Raw genomic sequence first — 25,495 nt, forward strand, 5'->3', positions numbered from 1 at the left:
ACGTTAATTAGGGCCCGAGTACTAGTGGATTTGTTTTCACATGGTCGATCGTCAGGCCCTCGAGCTCGGGCCTATCCGAAGTCACCAGGATTTCCGTTGTAATAATTTAAGATTCTTCATTAGTACAAATCGCGAATTCGGCTGCAGGTTGCTAGCTCGGTCTTATGTAAAACGTCACCGATTCTCGAACATGCAGATAACATTGGCACAGCATCGCATATCTAATACGCGAGGGCCGTGCAGCGTGTTGAGCCGACGCCAGATAGGGTCGGGATCTGCCAACTCCAAGACTCGCCTATGTCGCCCCACAAAGACGCGTCTGTGGCGTGAGAAATCCCATGATCACTTCAACCATCATGTTGTAACAAGTAAACCTTGCACCCTTCTGCCTTTGACCGAGTACATATAGAGTGAAGCCGGGTGCTGTGAAGAAGCCTACTACTATGCCAGTCAAGCCGGCATCAGAAATCGAAATCCTCTAAGCCAGGTATCTCGAACAGAACAAGACCAATGTAAACAACAATCTACATCAACAAAACAACCATCACCTTCTGATGGACACGTAGCCTTGAACTGTTAGTCTGGTCCTCTTATCATGCTCGACTGATCACCACACTGTGGTGCCTGTCCCTCACTGGCAGTCCCTGCATCACAGGGGATGGTCGTCCGAATATTGACAGCCTAGACGAAGAATTGGTGAGCAATGAGCCCATTGATTAGAACAATGTTCCAAATGGGTGACAAGAAGAAGAAACAATCCATCGCAATAGCCGCGGGCACATGGTCGCGCCACGGCGAAAAGGTGATACCAGAGCGGCCACTTACTCGGACAGGCCTGACGGGATTCTTGTCCCTCGTGCAAATGGAGAACGGACATCCGATTCGATAGCGTAATTGTTATGCGAAACATGAGGCGTGGAGGAAAATCTTGGAAAAGAATGAAGTCCCTGCCCACTTGAGGCATCAGAGGCCCGCGCTCCGGGACCCTGTACATTGGATTTTGTGCGAGCCAAGCTCACACTTGATATTATAGGAGAGACTCCGACATCGGCGTAGCACGATTGAGTCCGCTTGTTCATGACTGTGCTACAAGCAGACACGCTTTCACAGTGTCTATGGCAGCATCCGTTGCCTGGTGGACAGTGCACGACAACAACACTGCGCTGTTCAGGCCTGTCAAGCGAGTAGACTTCTTGAACATGGTAAGGGTAAGGTGAGAACGAATGCTGATTGTCGGAGCAAACATAACCGGATGCGCGTGCTTCAGTTGCAGCATCTGCGGGTGCTCGACTCTTCTCTTTGTTGGCAACTCGGTGTCGTGGAAGAGAAGAAATGGATTGTCCGTCGTCTTCTGAATAATTGACGGCTGGCAGACGATTTCGCACAAGATGTGTTGTAGGATGATGAGGGCTCGTCGATTCTGCATCCGTCTGGCCATTCTTTCTGCGAGCGGAAACAGCCCCTGGACGAGGTTTGACATTTGCAGGATCAAATGTCCTTGAAGGCGGAATCATGACGCGAGGATCCAAGTTCTGACCTTTACATATCTCTTCGATAGTGGGGTACCGCGCTCCCATTTCGAATGACGCAGGAGCAGTTACTTGTCGACGTAGATCTCGAGGGCATGTTGTCTCCTCTATGGACATCACGGAAGAGGTGGGCGAAGCTTCGGCCTTTCTGATATGACCGGGGCGGGATCTTGTCAGTAAATGTGATGATTCATTTATGCAAGAACTTGAAGATGTGTAGGATGTATCCTCCAAGGTGACCTGGGGTGACAATCCTCTTTCTGGCTGAAGCCAAGGAACTTCCTGTAGGTCCACGTACTGGGCCACACCAGTTGGCGGTTCTGGTGACAACGCTTGACGTGGAAAATGAAGTAGGGACATATCATCCCATAGCGACTGGGGTGGCTGCATATTGACAGTACAAGCATCGGCAGCGCGATCCATTCTGCTCGGAGCCACTAGCTGGTACATGTCACCATCCATCTCATTCTTGATTCTAGTCGCGGAAGCTGACGCAGCGCCTGCATTTGGTCGGACTGCCTCCACTTCACCCCTTTGTAAGGCTCCCTGCCATACTGCAAAAGCTTCCTCGTATGTATCAAATCTTTGGTAAACAGCGCCTGGAACGTGTTTGATTTGTCCGTTGCATTCTATCCTGAAGAGCGCGTGAGCTTCACAAATCCATAAGGAATTAGCGCGACATATTGCGTCGACGCGTTGAATTTGCGAGGATAGGAACCTACCAATTCGGATATATACCTGGCTTCAAACCCACAACCACCACATACGATTTCCCCATCAAATGGGTTAGAAATGAACGCTGAAAAATGAGGACTCAAAGGCTTCAGGAGCTTTGAACACGCGACTAGCTAGTGAGGTCAGTCAATGACTTGGTAAAACGATTCGAACCTCGCGACAAGATGACGTACATATATTATGTAATAAATGCGTTTTTAAAAATTCTGAGGTACTAATGCATTTCTCGTACAATATTTGCCTGGGGAGCATAGGTTACGATTCTAGCGATGGAAATAGCCTATATAGCTATCGATAAGCAGACAGTCTGCGTAAAGACTCGGGTAAAGAAATTGGGAGAGCAGATCCTTACTAGGTTCAGGGGGGATTGCTTAATAAGGAGATGATACATTGATGACATAACTAAGTGAAAAATCCAGATCCGAGTCAGCACACAAGTTATCTACTTACTTTTGGCACACGCCATCTTGTGAAGATGGAATTTGTTCCAGGACCCGCTGTTCATCGTGTGCTCTGTGCTGATTGTGGCAAGTCTTTGATCTCGAAATACTTGCTCTGCTGACCCCCATCATCATCATCAGGAACATCGATTGTCCCAAATTCCGCCAATTTATGCGTGGCATGTCTTCGAAATACGTGAGTATCATTAGACGACGTAAGATCATGATCTGAGACTACTCACATGTGTATAGCGTAGACATAACCGAAGGCATCCCAAAGCAGTGTGTGTTGCTGTGAACTTTTTGAGCATCATGATACACGGTACTGATCACGATGATCAGCCTCGGTCTCATTTTGTAGAAATTGCGAGCGTTTTCTGTCGCCCCCTCAAACTTGGACCCTCGCTCGACCAGAATCACAAGAATTACTGGCGATCTGTCTGAAAAGGCTCAAGGGCTTGAATAAAGTCCGGTTGACGGAAGCTCACTTCATATGGACGGAGCCTCACTCGAAGCGATTACGAGTCTCATTGACGATTCAGAAGGAGGTATGCACGCCTTTTGAAGAATGTCATTGCATTGTCGCTCACATCCATCAGGTTCTAACTTCGACAATACTGGAGCAGGTCTTTGAGATCGAATATCTTGTCCAGCACGGACAATGCCCTGACTGCACTAAGCTTGCGGCGAAAAATACGTGGAAAGCACTTGTACAAGTCCGACAGAAAGTCTCCCACAAACGGACATTTTTATACCTCGAGCAGCTGATTTTGAAGCACGGGACACAAAAAGATACGATATCCGTCAAAGAGGTCAGAGATGGTCTCGACTTCTTCTACAGTCAACGAAGTCATGCGATCAAGATGGTCGAATTCTTAGCAGGGGTTGTTCCAGTGCGGTAAGCTGCGTCATGACGGCTCGTATTTTAATTCTCATCACACGTAGATCGAAAGGTTCCGAGCAGTTGCTCTCCACAGACACTCATTCGGGCACTGCAAACTATAAATTTACCTACTCTGTCGAGATTGTTCCAATTTGCAAGGATGACCTGGTCTGCATTCCTCCAAAACAGGCACGGCAGCTGAGCAACATAAGCCCGCTTACCATTTGTACTCGAGTCGGCAACTCCTTCCAGCTTTTAGACCCCGCAACACTGCAAACTTGTGAGATATCAGCACCAGTTTACTGGAGGGCGCCCTTCGTACCTCTCGCGACGGTGACAGATCTAGTTGAGTTTACGATTTTGGACATCGAACCCTCAGGCGCCGTCCGTGGCAAATGGGTCTCCGCCGACGCGCAGGTAGCAATGTCGGGTGCATTCAAGTCACATGGATCCTACGGTGACCAAGACGCGATCATGGATCACGAGAACTCTAGTGTGTCAACCCAGATCTTCCACACACGGACACATCTAGGAGCTATCCTGCAGCCCGGCGACACTGCGCTCGGATATCATCTCAGCAACGCCAACTTCAACTCAGACGACTTCTCATCCCTTCCTTCATCTCGCATCCCGGATATCATACTCGTGAAGAAGACGTACCCGAACCGCAGGAAGAAAAATAAGACGAGAAATTGGAAGCTGCGGAGTATTGCGAAGGAAGCCGGAGAGGAGGGCGAAACTGGGGCCGGACGAGGTGTTGTTGGACGTATGGGCGGACGAGATCAGAAGAAGGTGGAAGAGGATTATGAGCGGTTTTTGCAGGACCTTGAAGAAGATCCTGAGCTACGTGGCACGGTTAATCTCTATGCGGCCAAGGATACCAAGATGCGTGATGCCACTGATGGAGCACGGAAGAAGGGGGGCCAATATGGAATGGATGTTGATGAAGTGGACACGAGTGACACTACTGTGGTGAATGGAGACGAAGAGGATGCAGAGGAGGAACCCGACTTCCCCGCAGTGAAACTGGAGGAATTATTAGAGGAATTCGACGAGATGACGCTTGAAGATTCAGAGGGCTCGTGATTTCTGCGATTTAGGTATGATCTTGTCGAGCGCTCAAATATTAAAATATATGGATTTTCGGCTGCTCTTTTCTTCCCCGGGTTCTCTGATGTCCTTCTTTTTTTTTTTGAAAAAAAAGGCATACATATACCAGGGACTGGTGAGATGGTGTTAACTCCGTTAAGCATATGGACATAAATCATTGGAACAACATACACTCCCATGGTCGCTTTTAATTTGTGGGGAAGAAGTACAAGAACTCGATGCGGCGGCATCTCAAGGGAGACAAATTCAATTCAACCTCCTCGTTGACAGCTCCTGATTAAGTTGGTAAGAAAGCCCACAAGTTGCGATGAAATCGATCTCACTGTCGAACCATGTATTGAGGATAAAATAGTCAAGGCCTGCCAAAAACAGAGGGTATGATGCTGCGAGATTTATCACATTTACAGCGTCAACGGAGAAGAGCTGTACCATATGGATGGACCTCGTGATGATATAGTAACCTAGTCAGTTGCAAATAGGCACGCACATACGCCCTGATACCAGTGCGACAGAGAAAATGCGCAGATGAATGCAGCGACGGCAACCAGAGCAGAAGCTGATTTATCCCAGCCTAGCAGCGAGTATGAGTCCAACATACGAGATGTAGATGCTCCTGGCCACTCCGCCTTGTTAATCACCAGTGGGAGTCATGACCAAACTCGAAACGTGATGCAATGTTCCCCCATGGAGAACGCTTTCCTGCATACAAAAATAATACAGCCACATTCTTTGGCATGACAAGTGAGGGGGATGATGTCGTCGGTGTCGAATTTCTCATGTCTCAGAGTCGTGAGTTCGATAAATTCAACTGACTCGGTTGTGAACTTCAGCGACGTACCTTCAAGAAACTGGTCGTCATTACTAATGAATGACGCCCACGCTCGTTGAACCTTTGCGACTTTAAGTGCCTCCGTTCTGTCCCACCCATGAATTTTGCGCGTAGAATATTGGGGGCGCGCCCAACTTGGGTGTAATGCGGGTAAATGGGGCGAACTGCATTTACTATATTTGGTTCGGCCAACATTACACTCGACGCCCACGTACGCCACAACTAGCAGCTCACATGGTCGTCCGGTGCTGATCATTCTAGCATCTAGTGACACTCCAACTTGCATTTGATTGTTCGCGGCGGTACCTGAACTGAAGAAACCGCGGGAATTGAGAGCCACCGAGTATGGACGACTAGCGGAGTACGGTGGCGGGATGCGACGAGCTGAGGTGCGTCACATATGACCCACCTCCAAAACTGACACCTTGCTCGAATGCGAGGAAGATTACAACAGAGCACGTCTTCTAGGAAAGTAATCTTCGTTATCTTGAATGAATAGGATTTGAACATTACTGTGACACCTACTCTAGGTCCTGGAAATTCAGCTGGGATAGGGCCCGAGTTCCAACACACGCTTCATAGTACGCGCAATGATGAAGAATGGACGCTTGGGCTACACGCGAATCTCCTTCAATCTGTCCTAATCCAGAGGTATGAACTTTGTCTCTTTTGGCTACCCTTACTGCATCTATCTATGATGCTAGCGAGCAAGCAATTCCCAGATGCAGCAAACTCACTTTCACAACATTTGAAGATGTGCTAAGAATCATTTCCTAATCGCTCTTTTGAATTGGCCTATAAGCAAGCTGTCTAGGTCATTTCAAACACGTACATGCGCTCGCTGGCTCGGCACAAGCTAGAAGACGGCTAGAACTGGGTTTGTGTGAACTCATGGTGTTTCCATGGTGAACATATCATTCTCCTCCGACAGCCCTCGATGATTAATACTAGGTATCCGTCGGGTGAGGAACTCAAATACCCTCAGATGGAATACAAGGAACAAGGTACAAGGACTCTCGTGTTCCTGTCCCGCGGGACCTAATGGGATTTGTCTTCTTCAGAGACCTTGAAATTCCGAATACTGTCAAAGTTTGAAGCAGACTTCGTGAAACTTAATCTTGAAGCACATGTGTCATATGCAGCGCGCTACACATGAACTTCCGATCTGCCATGTCTGCGATAACTGATCTTACGAAATGCCATGTAATAGTGGCGGTCGCGATGCATCGTTTTTCGGCAACGCTCATGTCTTCGAATGCGTCGTGAGCACTGATCAGCTGCTTCTTGAAATTTCTTATCGCCGAAGGTTTTCCTCTGGACTGCACATCGCTCAGTGATCCTCACCTGTCGCACCGTATAGTCTACTCAGGGCTCAGTTGATATATATCTGAGCGGTGATCGCGCCCAATATAAGCCCCAAGCTGGCCCGAGTAGGACCGAGTTCGGTATTAGCGCGAGGAAATAAACCGGTGCTACCCTCTTTCTGCCTTTTCCCATCCTCGTCGGGGACTCGTGACCTCAAAAGAGTTTAAACACACGTGCCCTATCTTCCATTCCATAATTGCCTGATGCGTTTGGGAACCTTACGATTTTTTACGATTTACGAAAACATGTACAACCGATATGAAGGTCAGGTGTTGAATGCCGTCATTTCACCACAAGGTCCTCATGCGTCATAATCATTCAAATATTCAAGCTAGACTTGCAATTGCAGCAATCTATGAAAATTCTCTGTTGCGCTGGCGAAGAGAAGTGTGTTCTAAGTACATGTAGATAGGTATAACTATACACAAAGCCAAGGGTATGACGGAAGTATGTATCGCAAAATGAGATGAGAAGGGTTGATGAGTTGTTACAAGTTGTTACACTGAAAAGTTCCGTGTTTGTGAGTAAAAATACACCCGTTAGTTACTTTATGGGAACCAAGGAAAAATAGAGCACTTGTGATCAGAAGGCGGATAATGACGACATGAAAGCGGAAAATTCCATATCCACGCTGGCAAGCTCCAGTTTCCCCGGCTCGAACAAGGAAATTTGGTTTTTCGAGAAGAAATCCTCATTCGAGAATGACGATGGGTCCAGACTTTGGGAGTGACCAAATGCGTCGAAAGTGTCTGGGAAACCCCCATTGCAAGGAAGGGGATAGGAGTTATTGAAGGAAAATGAACCGGACATAAACGGATCTTCGTTTGCCGCGCACAATGTATCGAATGATGAAGAATTGAGGGGGAAATGAGGAGATACAGGAGAGTTACAATAGGGCGATGAAGCTTGCGACCAGTCAGAGCTGCCCTGTGTGGTGTCGATAACTAATGAAGGCGACTGAACCCGCGTCTCGCACGGTGAAGGAGAAAAGTCAGGGAAAGTTTGACTGGCGGAAGCTATCGAATTGCCGAACGCTACGTCGAACATGAAAGGATCAAATTCCTGCAAAAAAAATTGTTAGCGGTGTGGAGCCGAACAGTCCGGCACGGCTCACCAATGAAGGTTGTGGTTTCACAGGGAAAGAATAATCTGATGGAATAAATGGTGACGATGCTGAGATATCGAGACAGTGCTCTGATGCTAGACCATCGGATCTCCGCGGAAGATCATCATATTGAGACTTCCAAGTTGATGAGAGGGACGGATGGCTGCTTGTAGAACGTACGCGACGTGGCGCGGATGATGATGAAAGGAATGGCTTCTTCGTTTCCGGGTTGTCAATTGGAGCGGATGAAGATCGGCGATATGCCCTAGCAGTAATGGGAGCCTCGAAGCGTGTAACAACTTCTGGGACATGCGTACGGTCGAATTCTTGAATTGCATGTTCCAGCTCCTGGCCCTTTTTTCCCTCTACAAGGAGCTCAGCAATTTTCGCGCAGCGCTTCATATCCTTCGGCTCGACTTCCCGAACTTTGCGCTTCTCGGACCCACCCTTTGCTTTTGTATGGGAAGGACGGAAAGCATACTGCGGCCACTTCCGCCTATGATCCTCCAATGCCTTCTTTGCCTTTGCGTGCCAAATCTGACGCTCGTCATGGGGCATATTCTGCCACGTAAGACCAATTATCTTTGAAAGCGTGCTGTGGTTAGTTTCTACGCCTGTGGATACGTGCTGGCTTTTGATGAAGGATGAGCGGAAGAGGATGAAGGCGTTAGGGGGACGAGGGATATGATCATCTGGCCGCTTTTTGCTATGCGTAGGTCGACGAGACGAGCATTCGCCAGTAGGAGTGGGAAAGAGTACAGGTTCGAAGGTAGTGTCGACGGTGGTAGGTGGGTCATTGAAAGTTATGGGTGTTACGTTGGGTGCAAAGGCAATGCTCTGAGGAGACGCAGGCTCAAGGGGAAGGGTCCAAGTTAATTGGGCGCTTGCTAATTTAGAGTAAGCTAACATCAGCATCTACAAATATGTTTATGCGTTGAAGGGTATACATACCATCTGAAGACTCGCGCTTCAGTGAGCCACGGGATCTCTCAGCAGGCATTGTTTAAGGGCTCGGAGGGAGGTATCGCTGAAGGAAAAAAGATATTGTGGGAGTAAAGAGCGGGTGTACCGATAAAGAGGGCACGAGGCTGATACCTCGGATGGGAACTTTATATGTGAAAGATATACGTACACGGCAATTTTAGGGTAAAGCCCACGGGCGTTTCATGAAAGTCGGGATAACAGAGGCCATAGAAGGTTGAGTCTCCTTCTAACCAAGCGCGGGCACGGGAATCAATGTTTTAGGTAGCTGTAACCCGAACCAAGAGATCGTTTCATCAAAGGATCCCATCTTTGGACTGTCGGACATCCAATCATACTCTCACATTTTTTATTCACTTTGCCTGTCAGCCTAACGCTTCCTCTTCTCTATGCCCAACAGGAATAATTCGTTTTTTTCGAGGTGTGTCTTGACGCCGCCGACTTATTTTACTTAGTGGGTCCATATGCTGTCCTGGCTGAATCATCGCGTTTGATAATCGCAGAATGATCAGCGCAATCAGCCACATAGCGCTCGTTGTCACTGATCATCATATGTCGGTCCGATCTCATATCCACGTCCTTTTTCGTGCGAAGCAGCCTACTGTATCCGAAACTTTCATCCTCCTACAATTGCAAGGGCCAGGGGGCCCGGGACCAAAAAAAACCACACAATATCATTGTTTTGATCAAGTTCTGTCCGTGGACTCGCATTCTCAAGTTCGACATCGTTTACACACTAGCCTGAGTACGAACCTTTCCAATGACTTGAACCTAAATCACCTCGGTAACTTGCTTTCACTCACTGGTCCATGTGATTTATTGGCGGCATGGAACCCGTCGCCAAAACTTATTATATTGTTTCCACAGCTCTCTTATCTTTGTGTTGCAACCAACTTGAACAAGGATCCAAGGTTGATCTGATGAGTCCATCTCAACCATGTGTTGCATCGATGATCTTTGTACTGAGCCTACCGTCCGTCTAATCGCAAGTTTACCTAAAATTGACAACGAGCGCTAGTACTTACAAAGTTCTTACACTTTACAAAGACTGATAAGACAAAGTGGCGCGATGACTGGCACCCACACCCGCACACGTCGGTGTTTCCTGGACCTACATACTATCATCAGTTTGTGTCTGGTCAGTACGAATACAGTATAATACAAGGCGTGGCGGGCGCATCACGGTGAACTCACTTAAGATTTGAAACAGAGAAGCCTGCTAAGAAAAAGCTGTGTGGATTGAATTCTTGCACCGCGTGGCTTAGCCGTCCTCTAGAGATAGGTAGAAGCTGATCTGAAGACCCATCACTCCATCACATTACGATGAAAGTGGCAGTGGTCGAGATTTTCGCACTGCTTTCACGTAACTTCTGAGCTCGGATATGAAAGGGGGCGCTCCATACTACATCGCAGCTCAGATGAATATTATCATTACAATTGAATACGAATGCCTGGACTCTGCCATAGACCTCCGCTAAGACATCTCCTGGTAATAGGAGCTATTAATTATACGTGGAAGCGGACGATAGTAACTTCCCAAGAGTGAGGGAGGAGTAATATAACCATCATTCAATAATTTCTCGCTGTCGCTCTGTGAAGACTCATCTTCAGTTTGCAATTCATCGGCTGTGCTTGAACTTGCAGCGGATTCCTGGGACGATCCAGAGTCAGAAAGTTGATGAGGAGATTCTTGTTCATCAAGATGCGAAGTTGAAGCAACAGGCTCTGCTCCAGAGTGGATATCAGTCTGGGTAGGCTTATCATGACCTGCCATCTTAGCACTGATAATGTGTAAACCAGCATCTTTGCGGCGTTGTCGTGGCGGCTGAGCAACGATGTCATCATCACTGTCCTCGCCTTCATATTGATGACTTCTTTGGGGGCTGGGCGACGACACGACCTCCGCCTTTCTTTTCCCAGAAACCCGCTTCGCCCTGATCTTGTTGAACAATTCATCCAGAGGTGTATCGTCATCCGAATCTGAGTTCGGCTCCGAAGCTTGAGAGACACCCGCACTCGTGAGAGAAGGCCGCTCTGGACCTGATCCGTCTACTATGTCACCGGCTGTATTGACTTCAGAGTCATTATACACCTCTTCACCCTGAAAATCATCATCAAATCCGTGGTCCCCGCTGCTATTGTCGGATTTGGAACCACTACCCTCCTGGGAATCTTCGCCTTCATCTTCCCCCTCACTATCGTCGACTACAAAATCATCTCGCACATATTTATCACCTGGCTCCACAGACCCATGGTCGTCCCATGATCCCAGAAGTTCCCCTACGGGATTTTCCACATTCGCTGGTTTTCTTCTGCGATGTGGCCGTCTGTGGGTCGCGAGATGCGCTTTGTACCTCCGGACTAGGTCTTCGAACCTGTGATACTGAGAATAGGAGCGATTATCGAGTGTCAAGCGCCACTGGGGAAACCGCGACTCACCCACTTAAATTCGCTATGCTCTGGTTTCAGGCAAAATTTAATGAAATCAGGCCGCTTGTAGACCAAGCTGAGTGGGTAATCCAGGTACAACTTCCCAAACCAGATGTTAACTGAGCCTGGTGATTTGTTTCGGTATACATTGTCCAGGTAACGACGATGAGCTTTCACCAGGCTCTGGTACTGCGGCAACGATATATATAAGCGTAAGCCTGACAGGCAAGAGAATGGGACTTACCCAGGTATTATTACAAAATGAAGGGCGAATGACCGACCAAATGTAATCTTCTGGCACTTCATCAAGTCTTTTGTTTTTATGTTTCCCGAAGGACAAAGTGTAGGCTTCAGGAGTTTGAAGAAGTCGTTCTTCATATCGATCATTGGCCTCTTTGAAATCCGCATACTGCAATTATTCTCAGTGACAGCCATATCACTATACTGAGTTCTCACCCAGTGGAAACGTTGACAGTCGGCTCCTGTTGCCCACAACCTGTAGTCGGTGGGAATGGAATCGAGTCGTTTACCAGCGTGAACACCAAGCCTAATTACATATGCTCCTGGATCATCGTCACGTTCTTCGTCGTCTTCTGAACCTGCATTGAACCTATGCGCCATGGTGGTAGTTTGAATGAAGATGCGACATATTCGCGATGACCAGCACGTGATAAAGTACTCGTGAGTCCTGCAACCTTGCCAAGTCCCAGTCCAAACTGCCCGGATAAAACTTGGAACTAGAGTGTCCATCTTTCTAGAACCACAGGGTGATTGTCATGAGAGTTGTGGTGCGCTACACTGTGGAGCAGACACGGCTCGCAATGAGCAATCGAAGACAAACCGACATTACCTTCGAGTCCAAAGTGATCGTGCGCGCGCTGATACACTACAGCTCGAATTACGCTCTTAGATTCAGTAAAGTTTGAACCTTGATCACCCCTTAAAGCCTGAAGAGTTTGAAGGCACCAAAGCCTCGGGAAGGGATCTCCATTCGAAAACGGTAAACATGCATTCTCATAGACAGGTGATAGGTGCTATTCCTGGATACAGGACGCTGAAACGTACTACGCAGTCCTCTTTCTGTGGCAGTCGAATGTGGTACGCAGACCCAAAAGCTCGCAGAAGACTTTTATGGGTCGACTAAGGGCAAGAACACGAATAGAGTTTGGTGTGGACCATTGACAGGAGGGAACAAGATTATTGTGCAGTCCTTCGGTGCCGACTGCACTTGCGTGATCTGAATCATCTGATTCTGACTGGTCGACAGACGCTGGCGTCATAAAAATTCTCGGTGTAAAATAAGCTACATTACCGTATTGGCTAACGGTCCCGCTGCGCTTGCGCTATAGTGCCGTGAGTGGACCCGAGACTTCCAGAGGTCGAGAATTGGGTTGGGTTGCAACATGATAGCGGTACTAGAAAAAACCATCAGATAAGTCTGATAGTTTATGTAATTTACATGATTTAGTCAAGTCAGTCCAGGGTCGGCACCGAATCGCCATCTGAATCATCCCGACGCCTTCCTTATATGGTATAGTTCCTTGGCTAAGATCCCGCCCCTATCCATATTTGGAAACCCCGCCCAGCGTCAATCAAATGATTTAGCATGTAACCTTGTTTTCTGTCCATATATGATGGTGTTCGCTGTCCACTCCCGCCCATACCTTCCTTATCCATCGCCCTCCTACTCACGATGACAACCATAAGCGCTCAAGTAACTTCCCGACGACACTCCCTAGTACGTTATAAAAGACAGTACAACATGGTGGTCGAGTCACTGTGTTCCCCGCCCCTCTCCCTTTCTAACTTCCTCAATCTCCCTGGATAAACTCTACACCGATGCACTACCGCGTGGGTTCCTCAGGCTCTTCAAACAGCCACAAGTCTTGGGGGTCAGCATCCCCGGCATCCCCCCCGCCAATTCCAACCACGCCCTACCTACATCCAGTATCGCTCCCGGTACCAATTACAAATGCACCCCACCTCCATACAGTGTCCCTCCCGCACCCTAATGCACACCCACACCAACCCCCTATGTCATGTATGTGTTTCTTTTCATTCACATGGTGCCCAGATCTCAGATTTGTTGCTTTTTAGATCAACACTCTTCTACGACCCACTCTTCCATGATAGTCTTGCACCCCCTCTTGAGTCGTGGTCCAAATATGATGTTTAACATCACGCTAGACCTAGCACGTGTGCAACTGCGACCAGACTGTCCACCTACCAGGATTTGGGAGTTTGCAGTACAACCAACAGTCTCTCGTATGACCATTACTATTCCTGAGTTTCCCACTTGGATAATAGAGGTCGTGAACCCTCACGGGATCACCGTGAATGACGTCCTGCTCAACATTCGGGAAACCCTCAACCGAAGTGTTACATCACACGAGATGCAAATGCACGGACCCTCCCATGCAGCTAGTGTCGCTATCGATTCTTTTAGGGCTAGGTCCCGTGCAGACCCGCGCGAACATGCGCTGGGCGTAAAACGTTTTGACTTTTTGGGTCCGAAAATCTTCTTCGTTGGCCTCACTAGAGCTCGAGATGGCTCGGATAGCTGGAATATCCACTTCTCCCAGAATGTTTGATTCTCGCACTGCGAACTTGTCCCATTGGCTTGTCACACGCCATCTTTCAACGCATCGAACCTCAGTGTATCGGACTCGTCTCCAACGGACTACAATTGGACTTCATCACTTTTCGTTCACTTTGTATCATCGTTGCCACCGTGACTCAAACCTCCCCCACTGACGTGCTCATCATGGACTTCAATTTGTATCATCATCACAACTCACTAACCCCCTACTCACATTTTTATCTCTATCTTGCTATATTTCACACTGCAGTGTTTTTCATCTGCGGAACGGACTAGTCACGTATACCAGGATACCTTTACAACTTACACAATCCCTGACAATGCAATGTATTTTTATCATGTATGTAGTTAGTTTTTCAATCCGTACTTTTCGAAGCGCCCTCGTCATTCTTGAGTTGTTAGACCCAAATGCTTATCAGTCACAATCATGGCTGCACTAGAAAACGGTCCCATCAAGTGGTGAGCCTGAGCATGTTGCAAGGTTCAGAAGTGAGGCATAATAGCGGTCGCCAGCAGACATATTAACTGATGGCTTCCAGTGCCTGGTCAATAGCTCAAATCACAACAAATGCCTGCGGACTACGGGTACATGTCCGAGGGGCGGCTGTTGATGGGCCTCTAGCCCCCAAATTCAAATAGGCGCTCGAGCTATAACAGGCCTTAAAGTCAGTGGTGTTACAGCGAGGGGTAAATAAAAACCGATGGGCCATAGGAGCTACTCAGTGAGACAGCCGCTGCGTTGTTCCCAGCAACATTACTAAAATTTAACCGGACCTCGTGAATTCCATCTGAATCGATTTCAGAACGACATTACATCTCTAATCACCTCGCACCTCCATTCTGTTTCCAGCGTAGTTTCGCAGTAGTAAGGCGTTAGGGTAATTAAATCAAAATGCATGTACCATGTCTAAATCTGAAACACTCGAATAGAAAGATGTCCCAGAAAACAGAACGTGATCATCATACGGCAATATACCCTCCACGAGTCGACCGTTGTGGTCGAACCGTTGAACACAGATGAGATACAACGTCTTGCAACATGTATGGCACTTCGCGCCAGAAATCTCGATGTCTATGCAGGTATTAGGCCGTGATCCAAAAAAAGAATCATGATGTACTCACGGTATAAGATCCACGCCGCGAGCACCATATGTGGAATAGTTGTAGTATGCACCTAGTATGAAGTATGTTGCAAATGCTAGTAGGAGGCTGGAAGATAAGGACTCAGTCATGCTCCCTATGCATCAACATTATACCACTCACACAAGGAAGAAGAACCCAAGTCCACTGCCTCTCTTCGCTGGTTTCGCGTCGCTCTCTCCACCGCCTTCATCCGCAGGCGTGTCTTCGTCATCCTCATCTTCTGGTGGGGCTTGTGGAGGGGTTTGTGGAGGAGGTTGATCATCCGGTAAAGCACACGCTGCGGGTGAACTCCAATCGACACGTACTACTCCATTCTCATATGAGACGAATGTGGGGTCTGCTTTGGGGTCTGCATCGTCGGCACAAAAGAGAGAGAAATTGATGAATTGTAAAGCATCAGAGGAGGAGGGGTATCGGGATCCGCTAAATGTCAAAGAGAGACCTTTCGGCGCTGTTGCATTTGTTAAGCATGCATAAACAAAACATCAGATAGAAGCTCTACATACAATCAAGCTGTGAGAGTACTGGCTCAATGTCGGATGTCGACGCGACAGGTATGACAGCAATCACCCGGTCTGTAGACTCGGATTTCTTGTTTATCTTCCTCAAACATGCCCTTGTTCCAGTCGGGCACTGCGGTTCATGTTAACATCGCCAAGGTTGGGCATGACGAATTGGACTTGCCTGTTCATCATCTGACACACCATGCATTGGTTTCAAGTTCTTGCACAAATTGAATCTGAGTTCATCGACCATAGTTGTAGGCGGCGAGTCTCGTGTCCTGGACACTGTGTGCGAGCCCTTCAGCGGCGTCAGGTCCCATTTCGACCCTCCAGTCGACACATAATGACAATCAAAGTCTTCCGCTGTTACAAGAACTGTGGAAGATAATAAAACAAGTAAGGACAACAGGTTGGAAGGTAATGACTGAGGTATGAAGTGCTGGAAGATCATGGTGATATGTGCGGAACCAGAAGAGATGATGAACTAGGGTAAACGTTGAGCAAGTCGCAAGTAGTGCTGGAATTACGTAAGACACGCGTGCGCGTCCTTAAATGTCATTTCCAGTGTTCCACCTTGGGCAGCTACATCGGCCACCATCCACTGAACTAGCAAGTTTGTAGGACATCGAAATCGAATCAAGAATGGCAGGGCTTGAACCACTTGTGCATATGATATACCATGAGAGGCAGCAGGAGGGATCAAATCTTTGTGCGCAGCATGCGCTTAATTCACTACTCCGTATGTGCCCTATCACTTATTGCTCGATGCTAGTGTTCATCGACTTTTATTCGCCACTTCCAGAGGGAAACTATGTTAGTATCCTTCTTTCGATCGCAATTCGTATACCCATCTCTGTGATCGCCATAGTTTACAGCGCCCGATCTCTCTCAATTCGCTCGGAAGTTGGACATACTGGAGGAGTCATCGCGTTATGACGACGCCAATCGAGCACGCACTAGTACCAATATGGATGATACAGGCATCTTCTTTCAGATTCTTAGCTGTATGACGCGCTAATGATTACTCAGGATTTTTCTCGGTGCAAGTGTTGGAAGAGGCACTCAATGTCTGGAATCTCAGGTTTGTCAATTGTCATTTCATATCTGGTGCATTACCTTATAATATCTATTTTAGCCTCGTTCGATGGCGCTCTGAAGCTATGAAGCCTTATCAGAATGAGCCGCAGTACGTCCGTCCATCATGAGTTATCATCACTTGTTCCTCATCACATCGTCTTTCCACAAGTAACCAAGTCGCATTTGTGCTCAACCAGAATCAACACTGGTACACGTTGCGACGATTTGGAGATCTTACTGTTCCAGGTGACGGCCACTGGTTCAACCTCGATTCCACTAAGCGTCAGCCGCGATGGATCAGCAAACTCTACCTTGGCATGTTCTTGCAACAAGCTGAGAGCGACGGATACTCTATCTTTACAGTCACACAGATTGATCCAGATGTACCCTCTCAACTTCCCCACACAGATGCAGATGAAATCGCATCAACTTTCCCAGATCCTACCTCGGCTTCATCGTCACCTCGGGATGACGCGGAGCCTGGTCTCGAGAACGAAGATGTGGAGCTGCAAGCAGCCTTGCAAGCATCACTAGCTGGGGCTGGAGAATTCGGTGGTTCATTGGCTATGCGGGGTTCCTACCCTCCCGCGCAGAGTAGTCTATTCGCCTCTGATATTCGCGGATCGGGTTCAACTAGAGGAGTTGTGCCAAGCATTCCTCCCAACCAAGATCCGTACGGAAACGCTGATGTTGACCCAATTACTGCTTCCATGGAGCGTGATCGTATACTCATGGAGCGCATGCGACATGAGCAAGAATTGGGGTTTAGACAGCAGTACGAGGAGGAGGCTGCACGTTTTGGAAGTCGCCAGCCGCCCTACAGGTCACGAGCAGAAGATGAACATGAAGATGAGCATTTCCGTCGTGCAATTGCGGATTCTCTAGCCGAACGACACACCAGAGAACTTGATGATGATGATTCTGAAGACTCGGACTATGTACCTCCCCAAGAAAGGATACCATATGGCATGGACCGAGTTTATGATGACGATGATGCCGACTTCCAGGCTGCTCTAAGAGCATCATTGGAGAATGCATCATCTCAATTCACCCCTCTTCCAGTACAACCACTTCGGACACGACAAGCACCTTTACCTCCCGTCTCAGCAGCTGTTGAGGATAACGAGATTGAGGATCAATCTGAAACGGACACTAGTACGATTGTATCCGAAGCGGAAGCACCAAGGGAGTCTGTCAATGTGGAAGAGATGCGTAGAAGAAGGCTAGCAAGATTCGGTAGTTGACCGGGGACAAGTGAGTCGTGCTAAAAATTACAATTTCCCCAACATATGATACAGTATATGAGACACTCGCATGAAATGAATAAATTACTCCTTCTCCGCACCGCCCATGCCCATGGCATGCTTAGCCTTTCCCATCAAAGACTCCTACGACATTTTGTCGGTCACGAATTAATCAGATAACTGTTCGACCTCAACTCACCTGGTCTTCGTTGGAATTGCCGCTCACGGTGTCCCCTGCCTTCTGAGTGGTGGATTTCTCGCTCTAAAATCAGACCGTCAGCGTCAATCAGAACCTTAGGGGACGTGTTAGGGGCTAACCTGCGGTTGCAGAGTAGAAGCGACCGAGTCGGACATTCCTTTGGCCTTGTCAGCAGCCTGCTCGGTCATCGACTTCTGAGACTCGGGCTAAGACAAATGTTAGGTGCGAGAATAAATAAATTCAGAGGGGGAAAATGTTCGGACCTTCATAGAAGCAGCAGCCTTGTCGGTCATAGATTGACGTCCAGTGTCAGCCATTGTGATGATGATATTGAATATGAGTGTAAAGTTGTACGAGTGTTTGTCTTGTGTGTGTAGAGAGAGGGAATTGGGAAAAATAATCGAATATCCTCGACCTTATATACCCCTTGGAAGTGACCGGAAAGCTGTGCAAGCTTGACGCCAGTATGACGCTCGTCATGTGTTGGAATGAGACTTGGCCTCATTTGGCGAGTGTCAAGAATGACGCGGACGCGGGGTTGGAATTTCAATAGTGCAGCTCCTGATCAACATATAGTATCTTGGCATTCGGCCATGTATACAGCACATAAAACCAGGCAGTGAATTGCCAAACCTCAAGCTGACTGCGGTAGGACACGCATTGCTTGCCTGTGAAGGCAGAGTAACCGATTCAGTGACTGAGGGGTACATTGAAATCCCGCACTAGCTTTAGATTGCACGTAGGGTGTTAGATTCGTGACCAGTTAATTCTAAGGCATTCTTTGCCCAGTGTCGGCCAAGAGACATCCACCTCTGGATGTGCCGGTTGGAAGGTTGTGGCCAATCGCGAAGACGTACTGCAGCTGGCAATATAAATTCGGGAATGTAGTACAGGTTCGCCCACCTTACAAAGGCTCGTACGATACAGGGATCTATGCTATGTATACAACTTGATCTCGGTGAAAAATAAATACGGGTAAATATCTAAAGGGGTCATAGCGGATGGTCAACAGTTGTGGACATAGGCGGGTCTGTAGCATCATTTTCTCCACGTTCACGGTGTCGCCGTGCGGATCGTAAATAGCGTGAAAAGCGATTTTGTTGGGTCGAGGGCGCTTGGCTGGCACGCCGGTTGGAAGGAAACACAGAAGAAGCGTCACGATCACCCGTGTGCCCTGACAACATCGCTTCAAGAGCGTAAAAGTCTGTCATCCGTTAGTAAGAGGTATCTCAAGCTGGCAAGGCAAGGTTCACCTTGTCGACACAGTGGACAAGAACCAGAAAGCTCCAAAAGCCATGGGTCAACGCACGTCTGATGGAAACGATGTTTTCCCTCGCAAGGTAATACTCTTAGCTCATCACCCTCCTCAAAGTCAACGATGCAGATGGGACATGTCTCACGTCCGATTGCCTCTGGCATTAACGGATCGACATCCCGTGCTGAAGATGATGGCGCTTCGGAATTAGCGCGTAGTTGTAGAGGCGTCAACCGAGGTATAGCTCGTGCATCGGACTGCGCGTCCTCCCGACCATGTTCGCTTGTTGTGGCAACAGTAGTAGAAATGTCTCTCTCATAAGTCCTTCTCACTGATTGTGATGGTTGCTGGACTGCCTGACCAGAGATGGTGCCCATCTCCACTGCATCACTCGACTGTTGCGGTGTTGTATCAGCATCCACTGGAGGCGATTCAGCGTCTTTGAGAGGTGGATAAGTAGGATCCGGCACAGTGCCGAATGTCACGATAGGGAACGTGTCCAAAATGGCGCGTCCAAGGCCTCTGGCTCGACTCTGGCTCCCGCCGCGTGTAACCCCAAGGTCACCATTCGCAATCCGGGGACCGTATCTCTCGGGATGACGTATAGCCCTAATTGCCTGAACAATATTTGAATTAAGAATAATGAATAGTGCAAGGCAACATACCCCTGAGATGATGACGATGCAAAATAGAGTTGAAACGCAGCCTGTGATAGCATACAGGATGATCCTGTAACGTAATCAGAATTCGCCTATAAATCAAAATACGATTCTTACATTGTAAAACCTGTCCCTTTTTTACTGTCTTGATTCGTAGTCGAGCCAGTGGACCCATTGTTATTGCCACTTGTCCCCGTAGAGTTAGTTCCTGTCGCATTCCAAGCTTGCAAGGTTGCAAGCAGATAGCCGGGAACGGTAGCATAGCCCGAGTTTATAGACTGGTTGATACTTGCTTCGGACGCATTCAACGTAGCTGCATCGAAATTCCCATAAATAGATAGATTCGTGCCTCCGCCTTGTCCGAACTCGTATTGAATATTTCTAGGGACTCGTAAACCAGACACACAAAAGCATGCGCAATCAAACTCACCTCGAAACCGATGTCGACTGGGTTGAAAATATATCGAAGACTTGGTCAAAATTAGCGGGATCAGCGTACTCTGGATTGATGATGCAGGTGTTGGAATAAACAGAATACAGAAGCTGCGATGAAGGAATTGAAATTGCAATTATCAACATACAAGCAATCGAACGTTCTTACAGCAGATTGAGCGCCTGCGTTATTTGCCATTGTAAATATGTCGACCTCTTCAGAGAAGTTTGTCGAATTAGCATCACATGATACCAGGGCTATCCAAGGGGTAGTTGCTGTCTGTATGAGCATCTCATCGAGTGGATACAGAGTGCACGCTTACTGGTCTCGTTCATCGCTAAACTCTCAGTGAAGTGTACGAGGGCCCCCTGCTAAAAGAATGAGATTGCAGTCAGCTCATATGAATGCCTATGTACCTTAGTGGTACCATTGCTACCTGCGCCCACGAGCTGATAGGATACGTACTCCCAATCCGAGCTAAGAATGCAACCCAAGAAACCAAACGGAGCAGCTCAGAATGTAAAAATAAAGCGCGCTGGCGAATCTCACCCGTTCGGGTACCACTGAAGAATCAATCTCGATGCATTCATGCCATCTACCTGGCTCGTGACGTTGGAAGGCTGCGCTGGGATATACCCGTAGGCTGAACCCATCAGGTTCGAGAACACAAAGAGGAGGGCATGAAGTAACACAGCATGGAATAGCATGACGTCTAGTAAACAGAGACTGCGGAGAACGTCGACCTCGATTTTGAGCCACGGTTTGATGATGAGCTTGTCATTCACGCTCTTACTCGGAATAAATAGCGTTTGCCTCGGCGAGGGCGCGAGGCTTCTGTGATGCTTATGTCAGCGACCACTAGCACTAATTAGGGATAGAGCTGGCGCCCCTTCCAAATACAAACGCATTGCGTTCGACGAATGGCATTACAAAATTTGGTACAAAAGGACAACTATTTAACCTTCTCGGACAACCTCCTTGACTGATTCCGCAAATATATGACAACCTTTTTGCAAATCGTCCTGTGCGATATTAAGAGGCGGTATGAACCTGATCACTTCATATAATGAAGTTGTGAGAATCAAAAGCCCCTTCTCCATGCAGCGTTTCGCCACACGACTTGCGAGATTCTTCGGTGCAGATGAAACCAGCGCGGGATCTGTTGGAGAGTACGATGGGGATGCAAACTCGACAGCAATCATCAAACCCTGGCCCCGGACGTCGACGATCATGCTTCCTACTTCTGGGTCATCACGGAGGGACTTTAACGATGCCAAAAGTTCGCTCGAGCTAGAAACTGTGAGACTACAGAAGTGTGGACCGCTTATGTAGTGATCTTACCGAGCAGAGACATTGTCGAGCACCTTCTCTTCACGGAAGGCGTTAGCGACGGCCACCGCAGCGGCACATGATACAGCGTTGCCTGCATATGTACCTCCCTTGAAATGCGTTATCAACGGGACGAGAAAACGCGGGCTAGTAGAGATGAACTAACCATGGAACCCGGCACTAGCTTATCTGTAAGCTCCTTCCTGCTGACTACACCACTCAATGGGAATCCATTTGCAAGGCCCTACGTTCAATCAATGATTCAATGAACCATAACTCATCCAACAATCTACCGTACCTTTGCGATTATCAGAATATCGGGTCGGACACCACTATATTCAACGTTGAAGTACTTGCCCGTCCTACCGAATCCACTCTGCACTTCATCTACAATAAGGAGGATGCCATGTTTGTCGCAGACGGCACGTAATCCTTTGAGGAAGGATGCAGGTGCTGGTACATAACCACCCTCTCCAAGTACAGGCTCAATGAGGATTGCAGCTGTGTCCCTGGGAGCTGTTTGTTGTTTGAGAACAAGTTCTAGTTGATATAACGAGAGTCGGACTAGCTCTTCTTCACTCGTATTGATTGATAATCCCAGTTGGTGCCAGTACGGGAACGGTACGGCGAATGCCCCAGGCTACGATGATGTTAGTGCAGTCGCAGATGTCCTGAACATTAAAGTTACCATCAATGGAAAGAATCCTTCACTATAGACCGTCTTGCTCCTTGTAACGGCCATGGCGCCAAACGTTCGACCATGATAACCGCCTGTGATGGCAGAAGTTATTCATAAGCTCCTCGTTGCGCGAGTACTCGCCATCAACTTACCCTGCATGGAGATGATGTTCTGCCGACCAGTAATTTGCCGTGACATCTTGAGGGAGGCTTCAATGGCTTCAGAACCTGAGTTCCAAAAGAAGAACGAGTCAAGAGAGGGATCAGGCATGATCGGAAGGAGTTTCTCGATGAGACGCAAGTAAGGGCCATGGAATGAGATGCTGCACTAGAAAAGCACCAAGGATGAGTTTATCTCAAACAGCATTGGGAAGTTAGAACATACTTGAGTATGAACGATGTTCATACATTGATCTGCTGCAGCTTTGGAAACCTTGGGGTGACAATGACCTGGTGTTATTACGTATCATCACGGAAGTTCCAGCGAGTGATTTACTGTGGAGCGCGTGGCTACTTACCAAGGTTTGTCACACCGATACCACAGCTGAAATCTAACATCCTACGCCCATCCTCAAAGGTCACGTACGAACCCTCACCCTTCGTCATGACAGCTTCTGTGAGGCGGCCAAGGCCTCTGGTGACGTGTCGTTGTCCAAAGGCGACGAGGGAATCAGCAGAGGTAGTCATCGCTCGCGACTGTGGTATGCAACCTGCAGAGGCGATGCGCACACAAGATTGGGCATGGTCGTTTCTGTGGTGGTCGTGGCGTGGATTAGTAACGTAATAAAGCAAGCACAGAGGCGTGAAATGTCTACCGAATCACTGGAGGTACGGTGACAGAACATTTGGTGACGCCAGATTTGCCTATGGCCCTTGTGTGTGTAAACACTCTGTTAAGAACAGGCATGTTTGCTGTCCGTAGTAAAATCGTGGTGGCCCAAATTTAAGAGACGAAGTCGAGGACGCGACCCTGGGGTACTTACATATTACAATAACATGCTTAGGGGTTATAATTATACGCTCGGAGCTATATGATCAAAGAAAAGACGGCGCTCCGATATCGTATTTGGCATAACAAATTAATCATGGCTGTATCACAAGAGCTTGCCAATAGGAACAAGGCCATCAAAGCCGTTCTCCGTCCTATCATAGATCACCCGGCCACGTAAAATCGTCTGCTGCACAACTCCATTTAGCACCATCCCTTCGTACGCAGAGAATTTGTTCTTGAAGTGGAAATGTTCCTTTGACACCTGACGATAAGTTGACGTTAAAGAACGACTCGGCAAAATCGAAAGTGTCTAGAATATACCTTGAACTCGGCTGCAGAATCCCAGATCACGAGGTCGCCATCATGCCCCACTGATAACCGCCCTTTCGATGACGAAAGCCCGGCGTGTTTCGCAGTTTCTTCGCTTGTCCAGCGAATAATCTGACCGAGACTAACGCCTCTCTTTTGACCTTCGGTCCATAGAAGGCTAAGGCCGAAGCCGAGACTGTTTATGCCTCCCCAGGCGGTCATGATATTTCCCTCCTCGAACTTCTTCAACTCTGCTACACATGGACTGTGATCAGATACCACACAGTCGATGGTACCGTCTATCAATGCCTCCCACAGTGCATCTCTGTTCGATTCGGAACGAATAGGCGGGCAACACTTAAATTCAGGTCGGCCGTGTGGTATGTCATCCGCTGAGAGGCACAAATAATGGAAACATGTTTCCACCGTCAGATTCAACCCACGAGAACGCGCAGCACGAATAATAGGAAGAGCGGAAGACGCGGATAGGTGGACGATGTGGCAACGAAGGGAGCTGTATTTCTCTTGCAAGATGGTAATCAAAGAGATGGCGTTGACCTCAAGTTCTTGAGGGCGAGAGGAGAGGAAGGTTTGATATGCTGTTGGATCATGCTCTTCGTGATTTTGTACTGAGCAGGAGTCACTCTCAAGTTCTGCATGGAACAACAGCACAGTCGATTGATCCTATCAGACACAAAAGTTAGCTAGTAGCTCACTGGATCCTCATATGCAATTTGACCTGGAGCTCTTGCATGTGTGCATGGAGATCATGCTCTGAGACGCAAGGGAATTCCTGGAAAAACGTCATGGGTCATTGAATGATAGGACCCAATATCTCACCAACCTCGACACCGCTTTCAATCAAAAAGCACTTGAATCCTTTTACTCCAGCAGCCACCAATGGTTTCAGGTCCGCCTTTATTCCAGTATGAGCTGTTCTCCTCAGTCAGTCTCAAACGCGCAGCTTGCCTGGTTCCCTGGAATGACACCACCCCAAAATCCAACGTCGGCCCAGCACTGGCCTTGTGCACTTTGTCGCTTGATCTCAAGGTTCTCTAAAGTGGTCGTGGGCGGTATAGAGTTTAACGGCATGTCCACGACCGTGGTGATTCCTCCTGCTACAGCTGCTCGCGTGCCGGTCCAAAAGCCTTCCCAGTCCGTTCGACCAGGCTCGTTTAGATGAACGTGGGCACTAAAAATGCATTCAAATGACAGGCTCTCATGTGGATGGGGGACAAGACACTCACTCGACTAGTCCTGGAAGAACAAACTTTTCTCCTGCATCAATGAATGTTATCTCTCCACCCGGACTGTGTTCTGTGTACACTGTTTGGATGCCTGTGATCTTACCAGTGTCGATGTTTACCGTGATCGTTGCTGGCTGCAGCTCATCTGAACCGGGCAGCAGGACATTTCGGCTAGTCACAACTAGGGACTGGTTGCTCATGGTCTTATCGAAAGGTTCAACTGATAGCGACATGTGACCGACTGAAGATATGAATGTGCTTTGAAATATGTCAAATAAATGGTGAATGGACACTCACATCGTATGTACTGCAATGTGCATAGTAGTCAATGTTACTTCGTACTACTAGATGCCCAGCCCAGCTGGTTGGCAAATGTTCGATATGCTGGGCTCTAGTCTAATCAGTTATCGTCTTTCTTCTAT

The 25,495-nt window shown here is 48.0% G+C and overlaps 11 protein-coding genes across 11 annotated transcripts; 3 read left to right on the forward strand and 8 right to left on the reverse strand.

Annotated features, from left to right (window-relative positions):
* Window positions 1–143: 143 nt before the first annotated feature.
* On the reverse strand, window positions 144–2,408 carry EDB93DRAFT_1181501 (uncharacterized protein). Its single transcript, XM_041450663.1, has 3 exons — window positions 2,252–2,408; window positions 826–2,163; window positions 144–681 (listed from the first exon to the last, which is right to left on the reverse strand). The coding sequence occupies exons 1-3, from the start codon at window positions 2,305–2,307 to the stop codon at window positions 594–596; spliced, it is 1,482 nt and encodes a 493-aa protein (XP_041301880.1). The 5' UTR covers window positions 2,308–2,408; the 3' UTR covers window positions 144–593.
* Window positions 2,409–2,739: 331 nt separating this feature from the next.
* Window positions 2,740–4,673, forward strand: EDB93DRAFT_1243358 (NMD3 family-domain-containing protein; the record flags this gene model as incomplete). The annotated part of the gene is made up of 5 exons (XM_041452130.1): window positions 2,740–2,795; window positions 2,988–3,026; window positions 3,066–3,252; window positions 3,304–3,602; window positions 3,650–4,673. The coding sequence occupies 5 exons, from the start codon at window positions 2,740–2,742 to the stop codon at window positions 4,671–4,673; spliced, it is 1,605 nt and encodes a 534-aa protein (XP_041301881.1).
* A 2,514-nt stretch (window positions 4,674–7,187) lies between these two features.
* On the reverse strand, window positions 7,188–9,248 carry EDB93DRAFT_1181538 (uncharacterized protein). The gene is made up of 3 exons (XM_041450664.1): window positions 8,948–9,248; window positions 8,006–8,883; window positions 7,188–7,953 (listed from the first exon to the last, which is right to left on the reverse strand). Exons 1-3 carry the CDS (start codon window positions 8,994–8,996, stop codon window positions 7,474–7,476), a joined length of 1,407 nt encoding a protein of 468 aa, XP_041301882.1. The 5' UTR covers window positions 8,997–9,248; the 3' UTR covers window positions 7,188–7,473.
* A 1,092-nt stretch (window positions 9,249–10,340) lies between these two features.
* Window positions 10,341–12,054, reverse strand: EDB93DRAFT_1181547 (uncharacterized protein). The gene is made up of 4 exons (XM_041450665.1): window positions 11,864–12,054; window positions 11,652–11,816; window positions 11,417–11,596; window positions 10,341–11,360 (listed from the first exon to the last, which is right to left on the reverse strand). The coding sequence occupies exons 1-4, from the start codon at window positions 12,026–12,028 to the stop codon at window positions 10,452–10,454; spliced, it is 1,419 nt and encodes a 472-aa protein (XP_041301883.1). The 5' UTR covers window positions 12,029–12,054; the 3' UTR covers window positions 10,341–10,451.
* A 986-nt stretch (window positions 12,055–13,040) lies between these two features.
* Window positions 13,041–14,459, forward strand: EDB93DRAFT_1234339 (uncharacterized protein). The gene is made up of 2 exons (XM_041451330.1): window positions 13,041–13,448; window positions 13,505–14,459. Exons 1-2 carry the CDS (start codon window positions 13,247–13,249, stop codon window positions 13,996–13,998), a joined length of 696 nt encoding a protein of 231 aa, XP_041301884.1. The 5' UTR covers window positions 13,041–13,246; the 3' UTR covers window positions 13,999–14,459.
* Window positions 14,460–14,551: 92 nt separating this feature from the next.
* On the reverse strand, window positions 14,552–16,157 carry EDB93DRAFT_1323393 (putative autophagy protein Atg27). Its single transcript, XM_041454988.1, has 5 exons — window positions 15,834–16,157; window positions 15,656–15,782; window positions 15,270–15,600; window positions 15,129–15,215; window positions 14,552–15,078 (listed from the first exon to the last, which is right to left on the reverse strand). The coding sequence occupies exons 1-5, from the start codon at window positions 16,101–16,103 to the stop codon at window positions 14,967–14,969; spliced, it is 927 nt and encodes a 308-aa protein (XP_041301885.1). The 5' UTR covers window positions 16,104–16,157; the 3' UTR covers window positions 14,552–14,966.
* Window positions 16,158–16,206: 49 nt separating this feature from the next.
* Window positions 16,207–17,973, forward strand: EDB93DRAFT_1323394 (Josephin-domain-containing protein; the record flags this gene model as incomplete). The annotated part of the gene is made up of 6 exons (XM_041454989.1): window positions 16,207–16,391; window positions 16,455–16,465; window positions 16,521–16,632; window positions 16,682–16,733; window positions 16,788–16,838; window positions 16,899–17,973. The coding sequence occupies exons 1-6, from the start codon at window positions 16,295–16,297 to the stop codon at window positions 17,971–17,973; spliced, it is 1,398 nt and encodes a 465-aa protein (XP_041301886.1). The 5' UTR covers window positions 16,207–16,294.
* Window positions 17,974–18,015: 42 nt separating this feature from the next.
* On the reverse strand, window positions 18,016–18,647 carry EDB93DRAFT_107723 (heat shock protein 9/12-domain-containing protein). Its single transcript, XM_041445297.1, has 4 exons — window positions 18,436–18,647; window positions 18,292–18,378; window positions 18,173–18,235; window positions 18,016–18,117 (listed from the first exon to the last, which is right to left on the reverse strand). Exons 1-4 carry the CDS (start codon window positions 18,487–18,489, stop codon window positions 18,058–18,060), a joined length of 264 nt encoding a protein of 87 aa, XP_041301887.1. The 5' UTR covers window positions 18,490–18,647; the 3' UTR covers window positions 18,016–18,057.
* Window positions 18,648–18,960: 313 nt separating this feature from the next.
* EDB93DRAFT_1181563 (uncharacterized protein) lies at window positions 18,961–21,305 on the reverse strand. Its single transcript, XM_041450666.1, has 9 exons — window positions 21,069–21,305; window positions 20,936–20,996; window positions 20,842–20,887; window positions 20,688–20,794; window positions 20,517–20,629; window positions 20,204–20,467; window positions 20,093–20,156; window positions 19,426–20,044; window positions 18,961–19,376 (listed from the first exon to the last, which is right to left on the reverse strand). Exons 1-9 carry the CDS (start codon window positions 21,224–21,226, stop codon window positions 19,165–19,167), a joined length of 1,644 nt encoding a protein of 547 aa, XP_041301888.1. The 5' UTR covers window positions 21,227–21,305; the 3' UTR covers window positions 18,961–19,164.
* Window positions 21,306–21,387: 82 nt separating this feature from the next.
* Window positions 21,388–23,509, reverse strand: EDB93DRAFT_1181566 (pyridoxal phosphate-dependent transferase). Its single transcript, XM_041450667.1, has 8 exons — window positions 23,045–23,509; window positions 22,912–22,976; window positions 22,680–22,854; window positions 22,537–22,619; window positions 22,147–22,488; window positions 22,015–22,092; window positions 21,861–21,958; window positions 21,388–21,809 (listed from the first exon to the last, which is right to left on the reverse strand). The coding sequence occupies exons 1-8, from the start codon at window positions 23,211–23,213 to the stop codon at window positions 21,476–21,478; spliced, it is 1,344 nt and encodes a 447-aa protein (XP_041301889.1). The 5' UTR covers window positions 23,214–23,509; the 3' UTR covers window positions 21,388–21,475.
* A 111-nt stretch (window positions 23,510–23,620) lies between these two features.
* EDB93DRAFT_1243364 (uncharacterized protein) lies at window positions 23,621–25,273 on the reverse strand (the record flags this gene model as incomplete). The annotated part of the gene is made up of 6 exons (XM_041452131.1): window positions 23,621–23,779; window positions 23,839–24,510; window positions 24,566–24,619; window positions 24,671–24,742; window positions 24,796–25,018; window positions 25,074–25,273. 6 exons carry the CDS (start codon window positions 25,271–25,273, stop codon window positions 23,621–23,623), a joined length of 1,380 nt encoding a protein of 459 aa, XP_041301890.1.
* Between the last annotated feature and the right edge of the window lie 222 nt (window positions 25,274–25,495).

The sequence above is a fragment of the Suillus bovinus genome (genome assembly GCF_016758785.1).
Source record: "Suillus bovinus strain UH-Sbo-P2 chromosome Unknown EDB93scaffold_111, whole genome shotgun sequence".
NCBI classification, from domain to species: Eukaryota; Fungi; Basidiomycota; class Agaricomycetes; order Boletales; family Suillaceae; genus Suillus; species Suillus bovinus.

Bases quoted from the DNA above. Each gene is read 5' to 3' on its own strand.
- EDB93DRAFT_1181501 (XM_041450663.1), bottom strand. From the start codon at position 2,307: ATGGGGAAATCGTATGTGGTGGTTGTGGGTTTGAAGCCAGGTATATAT. The intron at 2,164-2,251 runs GTAGGTTCCTAT...CGCGCTCTTCAG, and splicing joins CCAGGTATATATCCGAATTG to GATAGAATGCAACGGACAAA. The intron at 682-825 runs GTAAGTGGCCGC...TTCTTCGTCTAG, and splicing joins ATCCCGTCAGGCCTGTCCGA to GCTGTCAATATTCGGACGAC.
- EDB93DRAFT_1181538 (XM_041450664.1), bottom strand. From the start codon at position 8,996: ATGCCTGCTGAGAGATCCCGTGGCTCACTGAAGCGCGAGTCTTCAGAT. The intron at 8,884-8,947 runs GTATGTATACCC...ACTCTAAATTAG, and splicing joins GAAGCGCGAGTCTTCAGATG to CAAGCGCCCAATTAACTTGG. The intron at 7,954-8,005 runs GTGAGCCGTGCC...TTTTTTTTGCAG, and splicing joins TGAAACCACAACCTTCATTG to GAATTTGATCCTTTCATGTT.
- EDB93DRAFT_1181547 (XM_041450665.1), bottom strand. From the start codon at position 12,028: ATGGCGCATAGGTTCAATGCAGGTTCAGAAGACGACGAAGAACGTGAC. The intron at 11,817-11,863 runs GTGAGAACTCAG...GAATAATTGCAG, and splicing joins ACTGTCAACGTTTCCACTGG to TATGCGGATTTCAAAGAGGC. The intron at 11,361-11,416 runs GTGAGTCGCGGT...TCCTATTCTCAG, and splicing joins AGCATAGCGAATTTAAGTGG to TATCACAGGTTCGAAGACCT.
- EDB93DRAFT_1234339 (XM_041451330.1), top strand. From the start codon at position 13,247: ATGCACTACCGCGTGGGTTCCTCAGGCTCTTCAAACAGCCACAAGTCT. The intron at 13,449-13,504 runs GTATGTGTTTCT...GTTGCTTTTTAG, and splicing joins ACACCAACCCCCTATGTCAT to ATCAACACTCTTCTACGACC.
- EDB93DRAFT_1323393 (XM_041454988.1), bottom strand. From the start codon at position 16,103: ATGATCTTCCAGCACTTCATACCTCAGTCATTACCTTCCAACCTGTTG. The intron at 15,601-15,655 runs GTATGTAGAGCT...CAAATGCAACAG, and splicing joins AGTACTCTCACAGCTTGATT to CGCCGAAAGGTCTCTCTTTG. The intron at 15,216-15,269 runs GTGAGTGGTATA...CTTATCTTCCAG, and splicing joins CTTGGGTTCTTCTTCCTTGT to CCTCCTACTAGCATTTGCAA.
- EDB93DRAFT_107723 (XM_041445297.1), bottom strand. From the start codon at position 18,489: ATGGCTGACACTGGACGTCAATCTATGACCGACAAGGCTGCTGCTTCT. The intron at 18,379-18,435 runs GTCCGAACATTT...CATTTGTCTTAG, and splicing joins AGGCTGCTGCTTCTATGAAG to CCCGAGTCTCAGAAGTCGAT. The intron at 18,118-18,172 runs GTGAGTTGAGGT...AAAATGTCGTAG, and splicing joins GCAATTCCAACGAAGACCAG to GAGTCTTTGATGGGAAAGGC.
- EDB93DRAFT_1181563 (XM_041450666.1), bottom strand. From the start codon at position 21,226: ATGCTATTCCATGCTGTGTTACTTCATGCCCTCCTCTTTGTGTTCTCG. The intron at 20,795-20,841 runs GTAAGCGTGCAC...TCATACAGACAG, and splicing joins TTTAGCGATGAACGAGACCA to CAACTACCCCTTGGATAGCC. The intron at 20,045-20,092 runs GTATGTTGCCTT...AATATTGTTCAG, and splicing joins GCATCGTCATCATCTCAGGG to GCAATTAGGGCTATACGTCA.
- EDB93DRAFT_1181566 (XM_041450667.1), bottom strand. From the start codon at position 23,213: ATGACTACCTCTGCTGATTCCCTCGTCGCCTTTGGACAACGACACGTC. The intron at 22,977-23,044 runs GTAAGTAGCCAC...TAATAACACCAG, and splicing joins TATCGGTGTGACAAACCTTG to GTCATTGTCACCCCAAGGTT. The intron at 21,810-21,860 runs GTAAGATCACTA...CACAGTTTCTAG, and splicing joins CTCGACAATGTCTCTGCTCG to CTCGAGCGAACTTTTGGCAT.